The sequence below is a fragment of the Vespa crabro genome, chromosome 2 (genome assembly GCF_910589235.1).
Source record: "Vespa crabro chromosome 2, iyVesCrab1.2, whole genome shotgun sequence".
Lineage (NCBI taxonomy): Eukaryota > Metazoa > Arthropoda > Insecta > Hymenoptera > Vespidae > Vespa > Vespa crabro.
Window position 1 is genome coordinate 20,181,796 of NC_060956.1, and position 21,513 is coordinate 20,203,308.

The window sequence follows — 21,513 nt, forward strand, 5'->3', positions numbered from 1 at the left end:
CTGTCTTATATGAAATCTGTTTTTCTGATGTATGATCATGAAAAATTAAATAATTCTTTATAGTCTTACACATCGCTTTGTGATTTATATCCATGTGCTTGTATTAGATCATTTATTCTAATATGTAGAATAAATTTTTCACGAGTCTCTTGGTAAAACAATTACATATTTGTAAAATAAAAAAAAAAAAAAAAAAAAAAAAGAGAAGAAAAAAGAAACAAAAACAATTAACGAATATGAAAACTCGTGCGTTGACATTAAATCGTAAGCTCTGAGAAAATGTTTCTTCAAGTTTCACTTTTTTTTTGTTCTTTTTCTTTTTTTTTTTGTTCTTTTTGGTTTAGAGATTCTCTTGGCAAATACTTTGATTCTTGCTTTGAGTAAATGTATATGACTTTACGTGCTTCATAACTTTGAAGCAATAATTTGTCCTTTTGATATATACTTATGTTCAATAAACCTAAGTACAAAGTTAGACTCGAAGAGAGCTAAACCTTATTGCACATGAATTTCATTACAATAATTGTGCAAGTTATAGTTTAAAATTCTGCTAGTTTTTATGAAAAATTAATTATGCACGACCAACTTGAATGAGTCAGAGTGCGGCATAATTGTGTCCAAAGACACTCATCAGCGCATGTAGGTCGGTAATTCTGGCAATACGGCAGAAATGCGCGGGTCACATGAAGAATTCCGTAGATCGGCTAACATGCAGTCACGATGCAGGTCTGTCTAATACAGAGATTTCTATTAGCCTGAGACCACGCGTTGTTGGATCTGTTAACAATAATCCACGTGGCTTATAAACTCTATCATTCTGTTCGCAAACAAATTTTGCGACCTTCCGCAAGCACTTTTCATAATGTGTTTCAGTGCATATAAAGATTAAATAACCGGTAAGGCAAGCAAGGCAGCCCTCACAGAAAGTTGAACAACTGGCACGTTCTGCTTCGGCAAAGTAATTGTTCAATTGATTGATTGTATACTCGAACGACTGTCTGTCCAGCTATATTTAAAAAAAAAAAATATAGCACAAATATTAAGAAAAAAAAAGAATTTAAATACCTTTGAGAATAATTTTAGTACAAATATATTCAAAATCAACAATATTTAGAGATATATATATATATATAATATTAATAAAAATATATATGCATTTAAATATATTAAATATATCTACTAAAAATTGAAAAATTAAAATATAATGATAGTAGTAATAGTACTAGTAATAGTAGTAGTAGTAGTAGTAGTAGTAGTAATAATAATCATAATCATAATAATAATAATAATAATAACATACTGTTATGGTTTATGATATTACGTACTCTGCTTTCCAATTCTGTAGGGAATTGTGTTTGAAATTTAACCATTGTACCTTCGCTATAATCTCGTTGTATAAAAACTTTTTGACAATTTTGAAGAGACCCTCCACCTGCTTGACCTCTTCCAGCTGACATATCTTCTAAAGGAGTGAGGGCAGCGTGGTTGCCCTATAAATTAATATTTATATTTATATTTATATTTATATTTATATTTATATTTATATATTTATAATATAATATAATTTCTTATAGAAAACATTATATAAATCTACTTCTTATATTATTAAACATAATTCGTCTATATTTAGCATTTATTAAATTATTGTCATTACGCATGCTTATATTTATATAGCAGAATAGTTATCTTTATAAAATGATGATTTGATTAAAACATATACGCGTATAATATATAGTAAAATACAGTATATATGCAAAGTTATATAGTCATATATATATATATATATATATATATATATATATATATAGATTTTAGTTATAATGCAAAAAAAAATATAAATTTAATTGCTTAAAAAATCAACTTAGATATTTTATAGTTGATACCCTATCTAACCACTAAAACCGCACCCAATAATTATCCAAAGACAGGAAATTACAATTATTACAGCTGATGTAGTTATTTTAATTAAATTTAAAGAATAATTTATATGCCTTTGAAATGCATCATTTTCAATAGAAAATAAATTAATAAGTAAAATAGTTTCACATGTAAATTCATAGGAATAAAAGGAGTGCAAGAAAAAATGTAAATGGTAAGAATGATAGACTTACCAATGGCATTTTGAGCTTCGTCTTGCTGGTTGTATAAAACTCTGGTAATGGAATCAAATTCAATTGCTTGATTGCACTTATGGTGAAAGAAACAAATTGACTTGTCACTGAAACTTAACGTAAACGTTTGAAAATTAGAGCAATTTTTACACTTCAACGAGTGGACGCACGATTCAGTCGCCATGAAACATGCGCGCGCAATTCATATTATTAAAATCTGTTCACACTGAGCGATATTTACTTCGTTGGTTAATACGATCAATTGTGATACAATATAAAGATAATAGATCATTATTAATAACTTTATACATATATATATATATATACATATATTGCATTAACTATTAATTATTTATAACTTATAATAAAATATATTTTCTTTTTTTACAATTAGTCAATAAAATATTTACATCATTTTTGGTTAGCAAGTGACTTGTCAGGCAGGTTACATATATTCGCGCGATAAAAGTAGTTATAATCGATATGGACATATCGATTGTCATAAGTATCGTATTATTAAGTAATATTTCGATTATCGAAAGTACCCTGGACTTACCCATTTTATTTGAAGTTACCGGCCAGCATTGTTCTTCGCGCTCAGTTCACATTATTTCTACGAATTCTTTTGTCTAGTTTTTACTAATGTGAAACTTGTAAGAATTTGTAATACTTAAGCACGTGCTTTGCCAAAAATATATTTTATAATTTTACTTAATAAAGAATTAAATTTTCTTTTTTAAAGAAACTATAATCTGTATAATCTGTGATTGCATTACAGAGTGAAAAATATGGCTTATTTTCAATCAAATGAAAAAACAGAAAATTCCACGTAAGAAATATTATAACATAATATTATTTTAAGAATTATTATTTTATTTAACATTGTGAATTTTACAGCAAAGCAAAAGAATATAGGCTCTATGTGGCTAATATACCTGTGGAACTAAACAAGGTTTTTTATTTTAATATATTTTTTTAATATTAATATTTTTTTATACTAAGAATGTTTTACTTTATATATAAATATATATATATGTATATATTTATGTTTATACTTATAATTATTATTTTTAAGGGTGGCGTTTTGCAAATTTTTAAGCATTATGGAACAGTAAGTGGACTTTTCTATCTTCCAAATACAACATGGGCTTTTGTTACTTATGGAACGTATCGTGAAGCTGAATGTGCTATTAGAAATCTTCATGATAAACCGCCATTACGTCTACAAATATCATTTGGTAAAAAAATGACAATGGAAGAAATAAACCAAGAAAAAATATATATTAAAGAATCTCCAGAGATTTATGAAGATATAACGCAAGATTATCAATATAATGAGAAAGCATAGTAAGTTACTATAATAGTGATATTTTTTATATATTATAGGTATTATAAATATAGTATATGAATATATATATGTATATATATATATATATATATATATATATATATATATATATATATATATGTATTTATATATAGCATAGATATTGTAGAAAAAGGAAACCACAATAATGCACTTTATAAACGCAACTTTCTACCTAAAATATCTACTGATATGTATCATGCAAATGATGGTTTGTTATATCCAGTACCTACTGATCATTATATATATGATCCATATGAGAATGCAGAGACTGATTATAAAAATACATTATGGGCAAGGTTAGTTTATATTTCCTCTGATTAATGCTAAATGATTAAATTTGTTTAATATTATATATTTAGATATCTATTGAATATAAGATTATTTAAGATATTTTATTATAGAGGCAAAATAACAGTAACAAACGATGGAAAAAGACATGTTTCTTATGGACGTGGTTATACCTCATATGAAATACCAGACACTGAAATATTGATTAAAAAAAATTATGATAAACGTGTTAATGTAATAATAATTATTTTCTATTATCATTTAATATAATATCACAATTTTATTTAATGATTATATATTTTTTCATTTATTATAGGGTTTGTATGAATATGGACAAGATGCTTTGAAACAAAAGTTAGGAACATGTGTATGTTGTAACAGAATAACGCCTGTGAGATGTGGTAAATGTTATGCCTTCTATTGTAGCAAAGAATGTCAAATAACAGATTGGCCACGTCATAAAATTGAATGTCAACAAATACCGTTAGTATAATACATAAATAAATATAAAAATATTTAGTTTTATTTCAGTTATCAAAGTTATTAAGAAAATATATATATATATATTTTTTTTCACTTCAATCATATCAATCTTATCAATCTTATCAAAGTTCCTTTTTTTTTACAGTACACTGATAGAGGATGTAAAATCTTTATCAACGTCAAGCAGCGAAGAACAAATTAACGTGACGAACTTGGCACAAGCTCATAAAACATTACGTCGTCCAAAACAATCAATAGAAGTTTTGTTAAATAAAAATGTAGAAATCGGAAATAACAAATGTATAGAAGTTAATGATACTGAATCTTCCGAGAAACAAAATATTGAGAATAATGTTCAAGTTAAGAATATAAATAAAAATGATAAGATAGAACATAAAGAATACAAATTGGATGCAACTGAAAAAGAAGTTGCAAATAAATGTACAAACAAAAATAATTTTGATGTTACGAAAATTGAGAAAGATATAGTATTTCAAAAAGACACATTTTTATCAAAAGCAAGATTCACACAAGTTAAAATCATAGGATTTTCAGGAAGAAGAGAATTTTGGGTACACAAAGTGGACCAAGACATGATCTTTCAAGGAATGATGCTTGATTTGCAAAATATAGTTAAGAAAATGCCTAAAACAGATCCGATTATTGGTAATATATACGGTTACAAATTTGAAAATCTGTGGTATAGAACAAAAATAATATCTCTCAATCCCACTAAGATTTTTTACATTGATCATGGCATTACTGAAACGGTTGAAATAAATGATTTTCGTGAAATCAACGATTTAAAGACCATGATACCATTTACAAGAAAAATTCGTTTAAATAAAAATACAAAAAAAAAATATGAAAATTTAAAAATAAATCACGTAATATATGTAAAGGTTATTGCTTATGAAGAAAATGTGATTATTGTAGATGTAAAAAATGAAAATGAAAATAGTAACAATCCAAATGGATCTTTCAAGTTCGAATCACAATCAAATATTAAAAGTTATACAAAAGTAACTAAGGATAGTACTTCTAAGATTACTTCGAATCTTTCTTCAGACGAAGAAGGAAATAAAAACGAGAATAAAAGAAATAAATGTCTTTCCCCAAATACCAACAAAAACAAGAATAAAAACGAGGATAAAAAAAATAAAAATAAAACAGTACCACATACCTTACCAAACGTGATTGACCTTTTATCAGTAAATTTATCTGGATTTTTGAAAGTTAATGTAGTACTCCAAAACAAAACATATGGGATTACCCTTCGACCAAGCGATTTGAATTGTGATTTCAAACGAATTGTAACAGAATTACCTGAAAAATGTGCTTCTGGAAAATTAAATCATGAATACAAGTTAGTTTTCTAACTGAAAATATTGCTGATAAAAACTGTTTATACTTTATACATATACTTATCAGCATGCTTCTTTATTTTATAACTTTACAGACCAAATATTGGAGAGTTAATATGTGGTCAAGAAGAAAATGGTGAATGGTATAGAGGTTATGCAGTAACTCTCCATCCAATAAAACAATTTGCAATATTGGATAAGACAAAAGTAATACCTGTTAAGAAAACTGTACCGTATCCTGCCGAATTTCTTAATATATGCATATTTGGTATTGTCTGTGAAATAACTACAGATAATTTTAAATTATCAGTAAGTATATATTCTCATAAATCATATTATTGATTATATTAAAATATTTTACTGATTAATTTTTATATTTATTATATGAATTATAGACAAATAATCATTATGAATTTAAAGTAATAAATTGTAAAGATGAAGTTAGCATTGAAATTCAAATAGACGACAAAAATAAAGCAACAGGTATTTTAAGACGATGGGAACCAAAACCTGAACAAAGTGGCATTCAGTTATCTGAATTGAAAAATGGGTCTGAGGTTTGTAATATCGTAAAAAGAAAATCATTATATTATAAAAAATATGTTAGAATAATTATTATCTTGTAGGTTTGCATTACTTTTTATCACAGTCATTATTTAATGTATGTTCGCTCTCTGGAAACAGAAGATTCAGAGAAATTTAATAAACTCATGCAAAGGCTTGCAAAATGTGCTCAATCTGGTATATTTTTAAAATATTCAAATTTTTAAAATAGATTTTTTTTGTTTTTTTTTTTTCTTGTTATACAGTTTATATTTTTGTAATTTTAACATTTGTTTCCTCAAGCTGAACATCTCAAAGAGCCTCCGGTATTAGGGGAGATGATAATGGCACAATACATTGATTATAATTTTTATCGTGCAATTGTTACAAAAATACAGGGGGAAGAAGTAAATATTTCTTATATAGATTTTGGAAATACTGAAAAAATATTATGGAAGAAATTACGAATATTACCTGATGATTTGAAAATGGTAAAGACATAATTTTTATTTATATATGCAATTGTTATAATAACTAATAAATATTTTTTTGTTTTCGCATAGCATCAATCATGTGCCGCAAAAATTTGTTTAAAAGATGTACCAACTGATATTGTTATGACCAAAGAAGTGACGGATTATCTTCTTGATCTAACAGGTAGAGAAGTACCCTTAAAATGTAATTTTGATGGTAAATCCTTTAAAGATGGTGTATATTTAACTATGGCAAATGGAGAAAGTATTAACGATAAAATAAAAAAATTGCTTGTACCAAGTTGGGAAAAAGAAAATCATGAAGGTAATCTCTCTTCTATATTATTGAACTCATACTTTTAGAAAAATCATATAAGAATAATCTATGTTATAGATAATAGAGTTTATCTGATAAACGATATAAATATAGTTCCTTTGGGAGATATTGGTCAAATCGTTAATGTTTTGGTCTTGTCAACTATTAAAGAAGGCGTTGACTATTTCATGTGTCCTTTGGATATTGAAGTGATAACACATGTTCACGAAATTTTGCCCTCATTGGTAAATCTTTAATTATATTTATTTCTAATTATATTTTTGATAATATTGTGTATTTACTGATATCATGTTGCAGATAAATAAATACTGTGAAAAAACGGATTATTATATTCCTCGAAAAAATGAGTTATGTTTAGGTTTGTACAATGATAATTGGTATCGCGCAGTATGTTTATCTCCAACGGGACCGACAGGTAAATCTATTGTATTTTATATCGATTATGGAAACTGCGAGGAAGTTCCACACAAAGATATTAGACCAATGATACAAGATTTTTTAATACCATCTGCTCTTGCTAGCATGTGCACCATTATTAGTAAGTATTACATATATATGTGAAAATATATTCGATACGAGTATACTTTTAATTAGAAAAAATGCTCACGTTTCAATACCTTTTTTTTTTTTTTGTTTTTTTTCCTTTTTTTTTTTTTTTTTATTTATTTATTTATACAGATTTGGCTCCAAAAGAAGAAAATGGATCTTATTCTACTGAAGTATTAAAAAGAATTTCGGAATTAATTAATCCCAATGAAATTTGTCTAGCTAAAATCATTGATTTTGATAGCGAAGGAAATTATAGGATTGAACTTCCAGATGTTCGTGATAAATTAATTAAGGAAAACCTAATACCTCTCTCTTAAAAATATATCATTATTTTACATTTATATTATTATTTACACATATAATGATTACATTTTAATATATGTGACAACATTTTGATTCCTTAATTAAAATATTTTCAATTTGGTTATTCAAGAAAAAAAAAAAGAAAACAAGAAGAATAATTCCATCTTGCTGATAAAATATCTTCCAGTCAAGATAGTGCAATATAAAAAATGTTTATAGTTACCTTTTAATTTTATTTGTCAAATATATTTAAGGAACTAAATCGTCTTTGATAGGCGAAAAATTAGCTTTTCTTTAAACTTCATTTAAAAAAAAAAAATCATTCAAACTTCAATTTCTTTTCATTTTAATCATTCTTATTCGTACTTTCATTTAAAGAGATATATATTTTTGAAAAGTAATTTTAAACAAAAAATTTGTGATATATATATATATATATATATATATACATACATATGTATCTATAAAAAATAAAATTTTTTATTATTAATATATATTTGAAATTACATATATAAAAATATAATTAGTAATATATAAAATATATGTAGACGATCTAACGATAAATACGTTATCATTATGTCTATCGAAGATCATAAAAAATCTTGATGTTTTAGTTAGATAAAAATAGTATTGAAACAAAACACTAGAGGTCTCTAGTTTACTATTTTATCCTTATCTGGTACAAAGTACAATTACAATTTAGTAATCCTAACCTTTCTTAATGTGTTATTTCAGATGACACTAGATCTTAATTGTGTATTGTTTCATTAAAATAGGAAAAAAAAAGGCTTCCGATACAGGACAAATACGATGAATGTTCAAATAAGGTACCCTTACGAGGGTTTATTACATAAATACACAAACGCGATGAAAGGATGGCAATATCGTTGGTTTATCCTTAGTCCTGAAACCGGTGAATTACATTATTTTCTTAGTGAATCCGAAAAAAATCAACGACCACGTTGTTCCATATATTTAGCCGGAGCAGTTATAGCACCTAGCGATGAAGACTCTAATACTTTTACTGTTAATTCTGCAACAGGTAAATCATTAATTGAAATTGTCTCTTTAAAGAATGTCAATATTGTCAAATATAATTTTAATCAATTTGATTGTTCTACAACTAATGTAGGAGATATGATCAAATTAAGAGCTACCGATGCTCGAGCTCGACAGGAATGGGTGGACAAATTGCGAGCAGTTACAGAAATGTATACAAGAGCAATAGCTAGTAGTCATCCTCCATTACCACCTAGAGAACATTCCACGAATACAAGTAGAAATCCTGTTGCCAAATTAGAAGTCCTCGATGCCTTTGCTAATTGCCAGGAGCAATTAAGAAAAGTGGAAAAACATAATGTTGCACTTGCACAATCAATTGAAAATTCGAATATGAACTTAGATCCAGATTTATTAGTTCTTAAAGCTATGGCTCATACAACGTTACATACGTTAAATCAATGCCTTAATATATTATACCAATGAAAGAATATTCTATGAGAGCATCTTTAGAAACTTGATACACAAATTTATTCAATATTTCTTTTGTTACATGAGAGTATTCAAGTATACCTAAATACATTTCATTTTGTTTCCATTTATATTTCCATTTTATACTATTTCATTTAATAAGTTTATTTACTTATCGATAGTGTAATCAAAGGAACAAGTTCTTCCGAACAAATAAAGGTCGATGCAGTTTCACGTTAAAAGTCATCCTTTTCACGTTAAATATCGTTTACATTGTTAAAAAAAAAAAAAAAAAAAAAAAAAAAAAAAAACATTTCTAAATTTATTTCTTTCTTTTTATGAATTTAATAATAATACCTTTACATTCTTTGTGCTCTGTCCAAATATCGAAGCAATATAAAATAGATTTAAATACTTGATCTAACACCACAAGTACATACATTATGACGTATTATAAAGAGATTAAAAAAAAACAAAAAAAACAAAAAAATATTACCTTCCGAATATATAAATAAACAGCTGGTTATACAGGCACATTTATGAAAACATAACCGAATTTTAAATAACTTAGAATTAATATTATGATTTAAAAAAAAAAAATAAATGATCCAGCGTAATGTGTATGGAACGCATTCGATCAAATTTAAACGATCTTCATGATAAAAGAAGGAACATATCGTTATAGAATGAAAAAGAATTAAAACCAAAAAAAAAAAAAAACGACAAAAATAGATCCGATGATTATACGAATATTTGAGTAGAAAAATATCCATATGGATCATCGAATGCAAAAGTAGAATGTTAGAATCAATGTCAAGGACAAGGAATTAGGTGAAGGTAAACCAGCGAGAGTAAAACTCTCGTCTCACTCGGAACTTTATTATAGTAATCTCCAACATAGTATAAAAGAAACATCGATAATATTGATTGCAAAGAAACTAAAATCTTTTTCCTACGAAATCAAATTGATTATAAGAAAAAGAAAAAGAAGCAATCGTTATAATTAACTTTTCATAAGTAAAATGATGATGTATCCTGCCATGGTAAAATAAAATTTGGGAAACCATGCGTGAAAATTGTAAAAATTAAAAATGTCTCATACGTACGATACGGAATTACTCGCTGAAGCAGCTGGTGTAAAAATTGTTAAGACGTCCGCTACATCGACCAATAAAATCATCTTACAATTTGACGATACAAGCGAATTATCTACGAGGAACGATAAATCTTCATGTGGATTTCATTTGACTAAATCGAAATGGGATCCATATCCCTGGGTAGGATCCGTCGAACATGAAAGTATTGCCGATCGAGCAGGATTAAGGTATATTTTTTAAAAAGGTTCACAATTACTCAAGCATACTATTTTTATTTAATATAAATTAATAAAAACAATATTACTTTAATAGAAAAGGTTTTCTTTTTTTTTCTTTTTTTTCTTTTTTTTTTTTTTTTAACAATCTAATATGTACGTCAAATGATTTAATCGATCATCATAATAAATTATAAAAATCTGATCGTATGTATCATTATCTGTAATTATACCATTATAGAATGAAATGATCGATAATTGATCTATGACGCGCTTATCCTTAATTAACTTTTAACAAAATAATATACCGTATCTTTTTATAGACCAGGCGATTGTTTACTCGACGTCGACGGTACAAATGTATTGGGTTTAAAAATGAAGGATGTTGGAGCTTTGATAAATAATAGAGAAAATAGAAAAAACGTGAACCTTCGTATTTGGAGATACGAATCGAATTCTTTAGAAGACGAAGAAACTGGTATAGCTTTGAGAGGACCACTTCCGGAAGTAGCTACAAAACTTGCTAACGCGTTATCAGGAACGGTTGGTTTTATAATTTTATCATTTTATATTTTATATTTTATATTTATCGTTTAATTGATATTAATCATATATATATTCGATGTTATTAATTAATTTATTAATATATGTATATGTTCATATACAATAGATCCATACAAATAAATCAGTGATTGTAAAAAATGGTCTAAGTAAGAAATTTCACATAGGCATTGTTTTTCACACGCTATTTTTAATATTTTAAAATTATCTTAAAGATTTAGTTTTCTCAAGAATAAATATATTTACATTTTTCTTTTTTCATTAGAAAAAAATCCTTTTTAAATAAATCAAAAGCCAAAGATCAAAATACCTCAAAAAAAAATATACGACTTAGACCACTTTCATTATCATTGGGTTTAAAAAAAATTTTCATTGCCAATTTATTTTTTTGTATTTGAATTTTTTTCTATTATTTATTTTTATATTTTTTAGATACGGTGTTTAGAATGTCCAGTTTGTTTAGAGAACGCAATACCACCAGTTTCCCAATGCGTACACGGTCACATACTTTGTGTCGATTGTAGACCAAAAGCATCAAGATGTCCTGTTTGTAGAGTACGACTTGGTCAAGGTCGTTGTCTCATTGCCGAGAAAATTCAAAAAGTAATTCGTGATATTTTTCGTACGAATCATGAAATTGAGAATGATAATAAAACGACAAACAGGAATTTAATAGAACGTTTATTCGGTAATCGTTACAAGCCGAATTTAACGAAAACAAATCCGAAGAATATCAATGTCCCTCCAAAGTCACGACGATCGTTATTAAATAAATTGTTTCTTGGTGGTTTAGAAAAGGCTGCTTCTACAGAAAATCTAACAACAGTTTCAAAAGAACATTGTGAAGGAATATCAATATTTAGATCTAAGAAAGCCTATTGTGATATTAATTTAGAGAAACTGAATTTAAACGATCGACCAAAATCAGCAAGTACCGGTGAACTTTCAATAGAAAAATTAAATCGTCAAATGGATAGTAATCATTATAAATCTAATTTAGAATCTATTAATATAACTCGATCGATGACACTAAACGTACCATTGAATGAATCAACTTGGAATGGATCGACTGATTCAATTTATATGTATTTAAGTTGTCCACTTTTTAAAAAGAATAAATGTGAAAAAATTCTAACGTTGAACACATTATTCGAACATTTACACATAAATCACAATGGTTCGTTAATACATTATAATGGTGGAAGAATTAAACTACCTATTCCACTTCCTTTTGAAGAAGACACCATTTATTTATTACATTATGCAGACGATATTTATTTATTTCAGGTACGTTATTATATATTTTGATGATCGAGTATTTCTTTATATGTTATTTGTATTATAGACATGTATTATAGATATAGATATATTATATATATATATATATATAATAAAAATGTGTAGATAGATAACGATTCATTATGGATGACGAGTGTGTTGGGAAAAAATAAAGGTTTCGAATGGATTTTATATGGATGGGGAAATAATGGAACGGAAATAAGATGTCGTAGATTTATAGCGAACCTTGAACATCCTATGATACTTTCACCTGAAAATGTTGCACTATTACCAAAAATCCTTGGAATACATACGATCGACATCCATATTAGTGATTTTGAAATAATAAACAAATCGGAAATATGATATAAAAATGAATGGGAATAAATTTAAAAAAGGTAACAATATTTTATTATTGATTAATAATAAGTTTCGTTTACATGCATATTTTCATGTATATAAAAGTATGAAGAGAGAAGGAAAAAACGTTAAAAATATCGTATCAATATTTATATCTATCATTTTAACAAATATTTTAGATTAAAAAAAAAAAAAATGAAAGACATTAGGTGTATTGATTAAGTATATATAGATTTTTATCTAAATGGAATATTAAATGTTGTTACTTAGAAATTCTTACATAAAAATTTTATTACAAGACGTTTAGAATATCTTATGATCGTAACAATGATTAAAATTATAACAACTTATTCATGGTTCTTTTTTTTTTCCTTTTTCTTTTCTTTCTTTTTTTTACTATTTTCTTTTTTGTTTTCTTTTTTTTTCTTTTTTATTAAAATCTGTGGAATGTTCAATTAATAATAACAAATGTATATTCTAATTAAAAAAATTACGGCATTTTATGTAATATGTCATCCATGTAAGGTTTAAAAAATTCGAATTGTCCTGTTCGCGATGCTTGGCCGGCCATAACATCATACGCATATTTCATTACCGCCAAATAATTTTCTTTGCCAACAATATTTAATTGAACATTATAAACATGCGTATCGTATGACGGTAACATAACTTTTTTATTTTGAGAAGCTGAAAGTTTTCTTTTTTTTGAATTAGGTAAAGTATTCATAACTTCAGCTTCCTCTTTTTCTTTATCTCTCTTTGGACAACTACAGACTCTAACCAATAATCTACGGCGCCCAATAACCTTGTACATATGATCTTCTAACGTAAATACAAGCTCTGTAGGTCTACGATTCATGCCCGATGTACAACTATTTTTACAAAAGAATTTAAAATACATTTGTACATATTGCGAACCGACTTGTGGCGTACGCAACGGTGTAACTATAGATAAATGTTCGTTATTTTCTTCGTACATACTTAATGGATCTGTACAACGAACAACGTGCTTAATTATCCTGGGATCTATGTCTTGATTGCTACGATTTGATTGTGCCATATGATTATGGCATCTTTGTACTGGATCATTTCTGTATTGATCCAAACTAAATACCATGGATGTGCGCAAATATAAGCCATCCAAAGGTGGATCCCATTTGAATCGTAAAGGCAGTGTTTGTTCCATATTGATAAATACTTTTTGAAGATTTTGTGAGTACTGTACAAAAAAAAAAAAAAGGAAAAAAATCATGTATAAGTACAGATTTTTAAATATTTGACGCAATTATCATATTCAGATGTGTTATGTATTTTTTACATTCTAGAAATTATACTGCCTTTAAATTATAATAATTGCATTTATCTATCCTATCTTTGACTACACACATCTTTTACATAAACAATCTCTTATGCCCACAAAAGCTTAAAACAGACACATATGCTCTATAATTCTATAGCTTCCAAACAAAATATCTTACTTTTGTCTTCTTCTCAGTGCTTTGTAAGTTTTGTAATTGTATATCGAAGATACTGTCTGTGCAATAGTCAGACTATTCCATTTGAGCATTATGTAAGCTGCAATAAAGACTTGAAAAAAAAATCATCATTATTCAACACCGGGAAGAGGCAGAATTAATCTGCAATGAGGAATATATTATATTAATAAAAAAAAAAAAATGAGAATATTCAAAAGGCAAAAAATTGGATTAAAAGGAAACATAAAATTTTTAGTCAAATTTGATAATGGCAAATATATTAGAACTGCAATGGCGCAAGAGCACAAGTACTCAAATTTATTTCTTTTAATAAACTGTAGAATGAATTCTATTGCAAATCAATAAAAAATGATGATTATGTACTAAACTAAAACTATGAAAAAAGAGAATATTATAACTCAGAATGAAATTGAAATTTTTGGAATAATCAAACTTTTGTGTGCTATTATAGAACAAAATTTCTATTAAATAATCAATAATGAAATAAATCATGGGCAAAAAAAAAGAAAATATCAATAATTTCTAATTATATTGGCAATATAAATTCAAACAAAATATTTTAAGCGTCCTAAAAATAATGTTGACATAACACGTACATTATTAACATTTTTAATATATTCTATTATATATAATAAATAAATAAATAAATAAATAAAAAAAAAAAAAAAGAATAATTAAATGAAAACACTCACCACCCAATGTTTTGGTGCATTCTGATTTGGTAAAAGTAGTTGAAAATTCAGATGTCCAGGAAATTCTTCCTTTGTAGGGATGGCTTCAGGTCTTGGATAAAACTGTTCTTGATCTTGCTCTTCTAATGGATTTTCTTGATTTGAATAATTGCGTACATTATATTTTTCTTCTGGCATATCTTCCATTATTTCTTTTGTTAATAAAGGTAGATTGTTATCCCTGTATAAAAGAAAACATACAAACATATATATTATATATTTATGGCCATTTTAAAAATTTAATACAAAAATAACAATTAAAAGATACAAACTTAAAAGATAAACTATTATTTGTGCCAATGTTTCATTCTTCTATTTTTCTTTTCTTTTTTTTTTTTTTTTATAATATGTCATATAGAGATATTATTAGTAAATAATATTTATATATTTACATATTATAAAAATATAAAAAATAATATATTACGTGTATATATTTGTATATACATATTAAACCATATACAAAATGGAAGACAAAGAGTACTAGAATATCAAAAAATTGTATCATACATAAACTATACCTGTTATTGTTGCTGTTCGTAAAGAAAATAATATGTTTTAAATATATAATTTTATATTAAATATAAAAAATACTTTCACACATTAATATTAAATATTTCATGAAACATTGTTTACTTCGGCGCACGCGTGTATCAAGTGATTCTATTATACAAATTTCTTACATGATTTCCTTGCGCAACTGATCATATACATCATCTTCGAATAGGACTGATTCTTGCCAGTCAGAAAATTCATTGGAATTTGACATTTTAATAAAAAATTACACCGTCGCACTCTTTTCAAGCCGGTCGACGTCAAAATTAAACTATACTCCGAACTAAAAAGACGCCATATGTAATCATACGAAAAACCTTTGTCTCTGGGATACCCAACAATAAGAGATCGTTTCCGATATATCAGAAAAATGATTGGTACGATTTAAGAAATCTACCTATTCAATAAGTATCCATTCTGATACACTTACACGTGATTGGTGTAAATAATTTAAATGTCACCAATCAACTAATTGTAAATTCGCGCTGCAACGTAGTAGGCGTGGTTAAGTAACTTTAGCGGCAAAATCGACAAATCTAAAATGCCGTAGAAGAATAAGTTTAATATTAGATCGATGCTGATTGGTTATAATTTAGTTTTTTAATGATCAAAACTGCAACGTCATAACCAATAAACAGGTTCTTGTAACTCATCATACTATTGCTATTTGGAAATGAAATTTGAAAAATAATTCAAATCGACGTTGAATTAAAAATGAAATTAATTTGTAATTTTATGAATGATATCAATATTTCTTTTAAATAATTATTGTAAAACAATTTAAAGTTAACGTGACACAAATTAATTTTATATTTTGAAGATATTGCTGAACGAAAAAAAAAATGTCTATTGCTTCGTGCCAATTGCGGCAAAATGTTTTTAACTTTGAATATGGATTTACATCAATATTATGATTGGTTTGTTAAAAAATTAAAATTTAATTAACGATATTAAAATATACAAGATGACGTCTGCCAAGATATAACATTTTGTTATTTATTGCTATACATCAAATTTATTAATTTTTGTAAGACCCAAGAAAAATGTTACGTTACAGAATCATTACAAACATTATAATGATCTTACAATTGTATTTGAATTAAAGTATAAGATGACGTCAGTGCCGCCAGTAAAGACCAAAGCGACGAATGAGGTACAAAATTTGAATGAAAAGTATGGAGAAAAGTCAGATAAAAGATTAACAGTACTTGAAACACATGGTTATGCTATTGGAAACGTAATTGGCGTGGGTTCTTATGCGACAGTCAAAGTATGTGATTCAATTTATATATACAAATTTTTTAAAAATTATATATATATATATATATATATATATATATATATAATAAATTTTTACGCAGGTTGCAATATCGGAACGACATAATAGTCAGGTAGCGATAAAAATAATTTCGAAGTTTCAAGCACCAAGTGATTATTTAAAAAAATTTTTACCTCGTGAAATTGAGGTTGTTAAGGGATTAAAACATCCAAATTTAATTCGCTTTTTACAAGCTATCGAAACGACACATCGGTTAGTAAAAAAAATTTGATTTTACACGTTTAAGAATATATCCATTTGCATAATTATTAATGAACAAATCCATTGTAACAATGTATTATATACAAAAAAGGGTATATATAATTATGGAGTATGCACAGAATGGTAGCTTACTTGACATTATAAGACGCGATACTTACATCGACGAAGGTCGCAGTCGTAGATGGTTTCGTCAACTTCTTGATGCCGTTGATTATTGTCATGAAAGGGGTGTAGTTCATAGGTAGATATTTTACATCCATAGGCATATATATATATATATATATATATAAAACTATACATATATATATGTATATATATATGTATTTGTTTAGGGATATAAAATGTGAGAATTTATTAATGGATAATAATTTGAATATTAAATTATCTGATTTTGGTTTTGCACGTGGTCATATGAAACCAAAAAATGGAACATTACCTCTTAGCGAAACTTTTTGCGGTAGTTACGCATATGCATCACCGGAAATATTAAAAGGTATACCTTATCGACCACAATTATCAGATATATGGTCTATGGGCGTAGTACTTTTTGCCATGGTTTATGGACGACTTCCTTTTGACGATACAAAATATACTCTCCTTTTAAAGGTACTCAAATATATTAACAATGATCAAAAGGAAATTAATTATGTATCAAAAGATTACATCGGCTCTAATAGATATTACTTTTAATTTTTCATACTTCCATGAGTTTTTATTTGAAATTAGCAAGTACAAAACAAGATTACATTTCCTAAAGAACCAGATGTATCTGAAGCTTGTCAATCCCTCATTAGTCGTATACTTGTAGCACAACGCCATCGTTTACTTATTAATAACATTAGAAAAGACATATGGTTAACTATGGCCAGTGTAGCTATGCAAACATCTGCTATAAATGAAGTAATATCTTTTGTTTTTTTCTTAGAAAAAAAATATTTAGTATATAAATAATATATAACAATTAAGATATATTTATAGAATGATTCATCAATGGCAATTGAACGAACAGAGTCTAAAGAAAATCATATAGAACATATGAAAACTAAGGACGATAAAGATTTACTTAAAATCCAAGACGCGAAAAATACCAAGAATATTAATACTAATACTTCTAAATATGATGTCAATATTCAATTGCAAAATGCTTTAATGAATAATTGTTATGATCAAGGACAAAATCGAAACTAGTATTTTGTATAATAAAGTTATTTTTACATACTGAAAAAATAGAAATTATTGATCATATGATAGAATGTTAAAATAATATCGTAATTTTTTTTTTTTTTTTTTTTTTTTTTTTTTATTCATTTTTTAGTTAGTATCTACAATAATACTACTTTTACATATAATATCATTGACAATATTACTTATACTTAGCGCTCTTTTATGTCTATATTTATTTTGAAAATTCACAAAAATGCATCACCTTTTAACACAAACAAATTAAAGATCTCTGTTTATAATATTTTATTTCTAAATTACATGAAAGATCGATATTTTGCTAGCACAAGTAAAATCATTGTACCAATTATAAATACACCAGGTGCTGTTACTTTATGCATGTATTTAACATCATCTGTAAATTGATATTTTTATATATATATATATATATTTTTTTTTTTGTTACTTATAATACAATAGAAATATATATAATCATCTTTTATTTTTTACCATCTATATCAGTAATTGTATTCCATCCTAAGCTTCTTTTAATACCTTCTTTCCATTGTGAATATAAGATATTACTTTCTACAAAATGAATATATTTTATTTACCTATAAATTATGATATTATATATAATATTACAATAAAATATATATGTATTATTTACCATCTTCAGTTATAGCAGGTAAGAAGATGTCACTAGGTATAATTAATTCTGATTTTATATTCCATTTACGTATACCTTCTGCACTACCTGCAGCAATTGCAGCTCCAAGTGCAGTTGTTTCAGACATTAATGGCCTAACTTTCTTGTAAAAAGGTTTATTTTATTATACATTCCTATTATATAAAATAATTATTTTTAATATAATAGTAATTACATATAATAGTTACTTACTCACTGGAATCCCAACAATATCAGCTTGCATTTGCATCAATAAATTATTATTAATCATGGCACCGTCTACTAATAACTTGGACAATGTTACTCCTGCATCATTTTTCATGGTTTCTAAAATATCTCTTATTTGAAAACATATAGATTGCAAAGTTGCTTTTACGATATGAGCACTTGTTGATCTTTCTGTGACTCCACATATAACACTAAAAATTATAGTGCTTTATTTAATATTTTTACTCATTTGATATAAATTTTTGTATAAATGTAGAAATATTTTCTAATCATTTCTAAGACTGAGTAATACTTTTTGTTTACCTTCTAGCATCTTTTTTCCAATATGGCGCATATAAACCTGAAAATGCAGGGACAAAAGTGACGTGACTATCGGTAGAAACGCTTTCTGCTATAGTTTCACTTTCTTTTGCATTTGATAACATTCCAAGATTATCTTTTAACCATTTAATAACAGCTCCAGCAAATGCTATAGAACCTTCAAGAGCGTACACTGGTGTTGCATTTGGACCAAATTGATATGCAACTGTGGTTAATAAACCATGAGTTGAATCTACAACCTGTTATATGTAAACAATATAAAAAAAAATATTAATTAAAAAAAAAAAAGTTGCATACATCCTGCTTAGTTTTATTATATATATAAAACATATAACACTAATTAATTACAGTAAGTTTTATATTAAAACAAAAAAGTAATTTAGTAATTTAATTAATAATAGAAATACATCTTACAGTAGTGCCTGTATTGTACAAAAGAAAGCACCCAGTACCGTATGTACTTTTAGCTTGTCCTTGTTGAAAACATGATTGACCTACAAGTGCTGACTGCTGATCTCCTAAACACTGAAATATAAAATAAATTTTATAAATGTATCTAACTTATTTTACATAAAAAAAACATGTTATTAAATAAAAATATATTACATACACCAGATATTGGTACACCATGAAGAATATCATCCTGAATATACCCATAAATTTCTGACGAACTTCGAATTTGTGGCAGAATACTTGATGGTATTTGAAAAAATGATAGTAGTTTCGGATCCCATTGTAAAGTTCTAATATTCATGAGCATAGTTCTTGAAGCATTTGTAACATCTGTAGTGTGAACACCACCATTTACTCCTCCAGTTAAATTCTATGTTTATATCAGAGATAGTATTATGTTGGGTAGAGGTTTGCTATCATTGTACTTTAAGGTCCATCATTATCATCTGTAGAAAAAAACAATAGACTAACCCAAATAAGCCAGGTATCTATTGTCCCAAACATACATTGTTCATTGGCTAATGCTTCTTTAACTTCTGGTACATTTTCCAGTAACCATTTTATTTTTAAAGCACTAAAATAATGATTGATAGGTAAACCACATAGAGACTTCAGACAATTTTTATTTTGGTTCCTTATTCCTTTTAATATGTCATCTACCATGGGAGTAGTTCTCATATCCATCCATACTGGAAATTATTCATAAGAAAATTAATTGAATTATAACAAACACATTAAACAAATTATTACCGATTGCGTTATACAATGGTTTTCCTGTAACAGAATCCCATACAACTGTTGTTTCTCTTTGATTTGCCACCCCAATAGCAACTATATCAGTTGGATCTATAGTCAATTGCTGTAAATTAAATACAGTTTGACGAAGACATTCTCTAACTGCATTTAATATTTGTATGGGATCTTGTTCAACCCATCCTTCCTTTGGATAAAAATGAGTGATTGAAATTTGATGATAAGTTAATACTTCGGCTGTCTCCGCAGCAAATACCTACAAGTAGAAAAAATTTGAAATGATACTAAAATAACTGATTTATTCTGTTGTATTTATAATAAATTTTATATATTCAAGAAAAAAAAAAATAATAACTCATTATATGAATTAAAAAAATAAAGATAAGAGAAAAAGAAATATATATTATACCAAAAATCTAGCACTACTTGTGCCTTCGTCAATTGCACCGATGAGAGGTCCATATCTACTCATGGAATCATTTTTATTCATTTGCCTGAATTATTTGAAAAACTTTTACTACGATTATTGTTTATTCAATATCATCCGATATTTGAATAAGAATCATTGATTATAAACGAAACGAATATAATCGCTTATAAAATGAATGAATTTGTTTACAAAAATATAGTATAAAAAATTGATAAACAATAAATATCCCAATATACTATTCTCATAGTAAATACATTTACATCTTTGACTATGAATCTATGAACCGGCAATAACTACTTTCAGCGCCCTCTAGAGTTAAAAATTAATCATAAGTTATTCATAGATCTTACACATTATAA

The 21,513-nt window shown here is 26.6% G+C and overlaps 7 protein-coding genes across 15 annotated transcripts; 4 read left to right on the forward strand and 3 right to left on the reverse strand.

Annotated features, from left to right (window-relative positions):
- Positions 1–446: 446 nt before the first annotated feature.
- On the reverse strand, positions 447–2,459 carry LOC124421801 (golgin subfamily A member 7). The gene is made up of 4 exons (XM_046957431.1): positions 2,353–2,459; positions 2,112–2,224; positions 1,326–1,490; positions 447–1,006 (listed from the first exon to the last, which is right to left on the reverse strand). The coding sequence occupies exons 1-4, from the start codon at positions 2,447–2,449 to the stop codon at positions 716–718; spliced, it is 666 nt and encodes a 221-aa protein (XP_046813387.1). The 5' UTR covers positions 2,450–2,459; the 3' UTR covers positions 447–715.
- Positions 2,460–2,531: 72 nt separating this feature from the next.
- LOC124421791 lies at positions 2,532–8,730 on the forward strand. Of its 3 annotated transcripts, XM_046957403.1 has the most exons (17): positions 2,532–2,764; positions 2,890–2,940; positions 3,009–3,063; positions 3,187–3,458; positions 3,594–3,776; positions 3,882–4,002; positions 4,085–4,251; positions 4,397–5,617; positions 5,711–5,924; positions 6,011–6,172; positions 6,242–6,356; positions 6,462–6,649; positions 6,722–6,956; positions 7,026–7,192; positions 7,266–7,506; positions 7,647–7,789; positions 8,597–8,730. In XM_046957403.1, exons 2-17 carry the CDS (start codon positions 2,900–2,902, stop codon positions 8,672–8,674), a joined length of 3,603 nt encoding a protein of 1,200 aa, XP_046813359.1. In that variant the 5' UTR covers positions 2,532–2,764; positions 2,890–2,899; the 3' UTR covers positions 8,675–8,730. The 3 variants fall into 3 exon arrangements, with proteins under 3 accessions (XP_046813359.1, XP_046813361.1, XP_046813360.1); XM_046957405.1 differs by lacking the exon at positions 7,647–7,789 and having other exon boundaries at positions 2,532–2,940; positions 8,597–8,668; XM_046957404.1 differs by lacking the exon at positions 8,597–8,730 and having other exon boundaries at positions 2,533–2,940; positions 7,647–8,154.
- LOC124421804 (oxysterol-binding protein-related protein 11) lies at positions 8,631–10,010 on the forward strand. The gene is made up of 2 exons (XM_046957434.1): positions 8,631–8,862; positions 8,953–10,010. Exons 1-2 carry the CDS (start codon positions 8,631–8,633, stop codon positions 9,303–9,305), a joined length of 585 nt encoding a protein of 194 aa, XP_046813390.1. The 3' UTR covers positions 9,306–10,010.
- Positions 10,011–10,165: 155 nt separating this feature from the next.
- LOC124421795 lies at positions 10,166–13,652 on the forward strand. Of its 3 annotated transcripts, XM_046957416.1 has the most exons (5): positions 10,166–10,614; positions 10,926–11,145; positions 11,596–12,450; positions 12,568–12,839; positions 13,516–13,652. In XM_046957416.1, exons 1-4 carry the CDS (start codon positions 10,382–10,384, stop codon positions 12,805–12,807), a joined length of 1,548 nt encoding a protein of 515 aa, XP_046813372.1. In that variant the 5' UTR covers positions 10,166–10,381; the 3' UTR covers positions 12,808–12,839; positions 13,516–13,652. The 3 variants fall into 3 exon arrangements, with proteins under 3 accessions (XP_046813372.1, XP_046813371.1, XP_046813373.1); XM_046957415.1 differs by lacking the exon at positions 13,516–13,652 and having other exon boundaries at positions 12,568–12,848; XM_046957417.1 differs by lacking the exon at positions 13,516–13,652 and having other exon boundaries at positions 12,572–12,723.
- On the reverse strand, positions 13,075–17,372 carry LOC124421799 (cellular tumor antigen p53). 3 transcript variants are annotated; one of them, XM_046957428.1, is made up of 3 exons: positions 17,279–17,372; positions 14,990–15,209; positions 13,075–14,020 (listed from the first exon to the last, which is right to left on the reverse strand). In XM_046957428.1, coding segments are annotated over exons 1-3 (951 nt in total). In that variant the 5' UTR covers positions 17,281–17,372; the 3' UTR covers positions 13,075–13,291. The 3 variants fall into 3 exon arrangements, with proteins under 3 accessions (XP_046813384.1, XP_046813383.1, XP_046813385.1); XM_046957427.1 differs by lacking the exon at positions 17,279–17,372 and adding an exon at positions 15,709–15,894; XM_046957429.1 differs by lacking the exon at positions 17,279–17,372 and adding an exon at positions 15,547–15,684.
- Positions 16,581–18,347, forward strand: LOC124421805 (testis-specific serine/threonine-protein kinase 3-like). 2 transcript variants are annotated; one of them, XM_046957436.1, is made up of 6 exons: positions 16,660–16,850; positions 16,942–17,111; positions 17,212–17,361; positions 17,453–17,726; positions 17,847–18,020; positions 18,099–18,347. In XM_046957436.1, the coding sequence occupies exons 1-6, from the start codon at positions 16,692–16,694 to the stop codon at positions 18,306–18,308; spliced, it is 1,137 nt and encodes a 378-aa protein (XP_046813392.1). In that variant the 5' UTR covers positions 16,660–16,691; the 3' UTR covers positions 18,309–18,347. The 2 variants fall into 2 exon arrangements, with proteins under 2 accessions (XP_046813391.1, XP_046813392.1); XM_046957435.1 differs by lacking the exon at positions 17,847–18,020 and having other exon boundaries at positions 16,581–16,850.
- A 24-nt stretch (positions 18,348–18,371) lies between these two features.
- On the reverse strand, positions 18,372–21,471 carry LOC124421794 (glycerol kinase-like). Of its 2 annotated transcripts, XM_046957413.1 has the most exons (10): positions 21,134–21,470; positions 20,722–20,980; positions 20,443–20,660; positions 20,129–20,341; positions 19,933–20,043; positions 19,501–19,757; positions 19,183–19,388; positions 18,952–19,089; positions 18,792–18,869; positions 18,372–18,696 (listed from the first exon to the last, which is right to left on the reverse strand). In XM_046957413.1, exons 1-10 carry the CDS (start codon positions 21,212–21,214, stop codon positions 18,599–18,601), a joined length of 1,659 nt encoding a protein of 552 aa, XP_046813369.1. In that variant the 5' UTR covers positions 21,215–21,470; the 3' UTR covers positions 18,372–18,598. The 2 variants fall into 2 exon arrangements, with proteins under 2 accessions (XP_046813369.1, XP_046813370.1); XM_046957414.1 differs by lacking the exons at positions 18,372–18,696; positions 18,792–18,869 and having other exon boundaries at positions 18,954–19,093; positions 21,134–21,471.
- Positions 21,472–21,513: the final 42 nt, after the last annotated feature.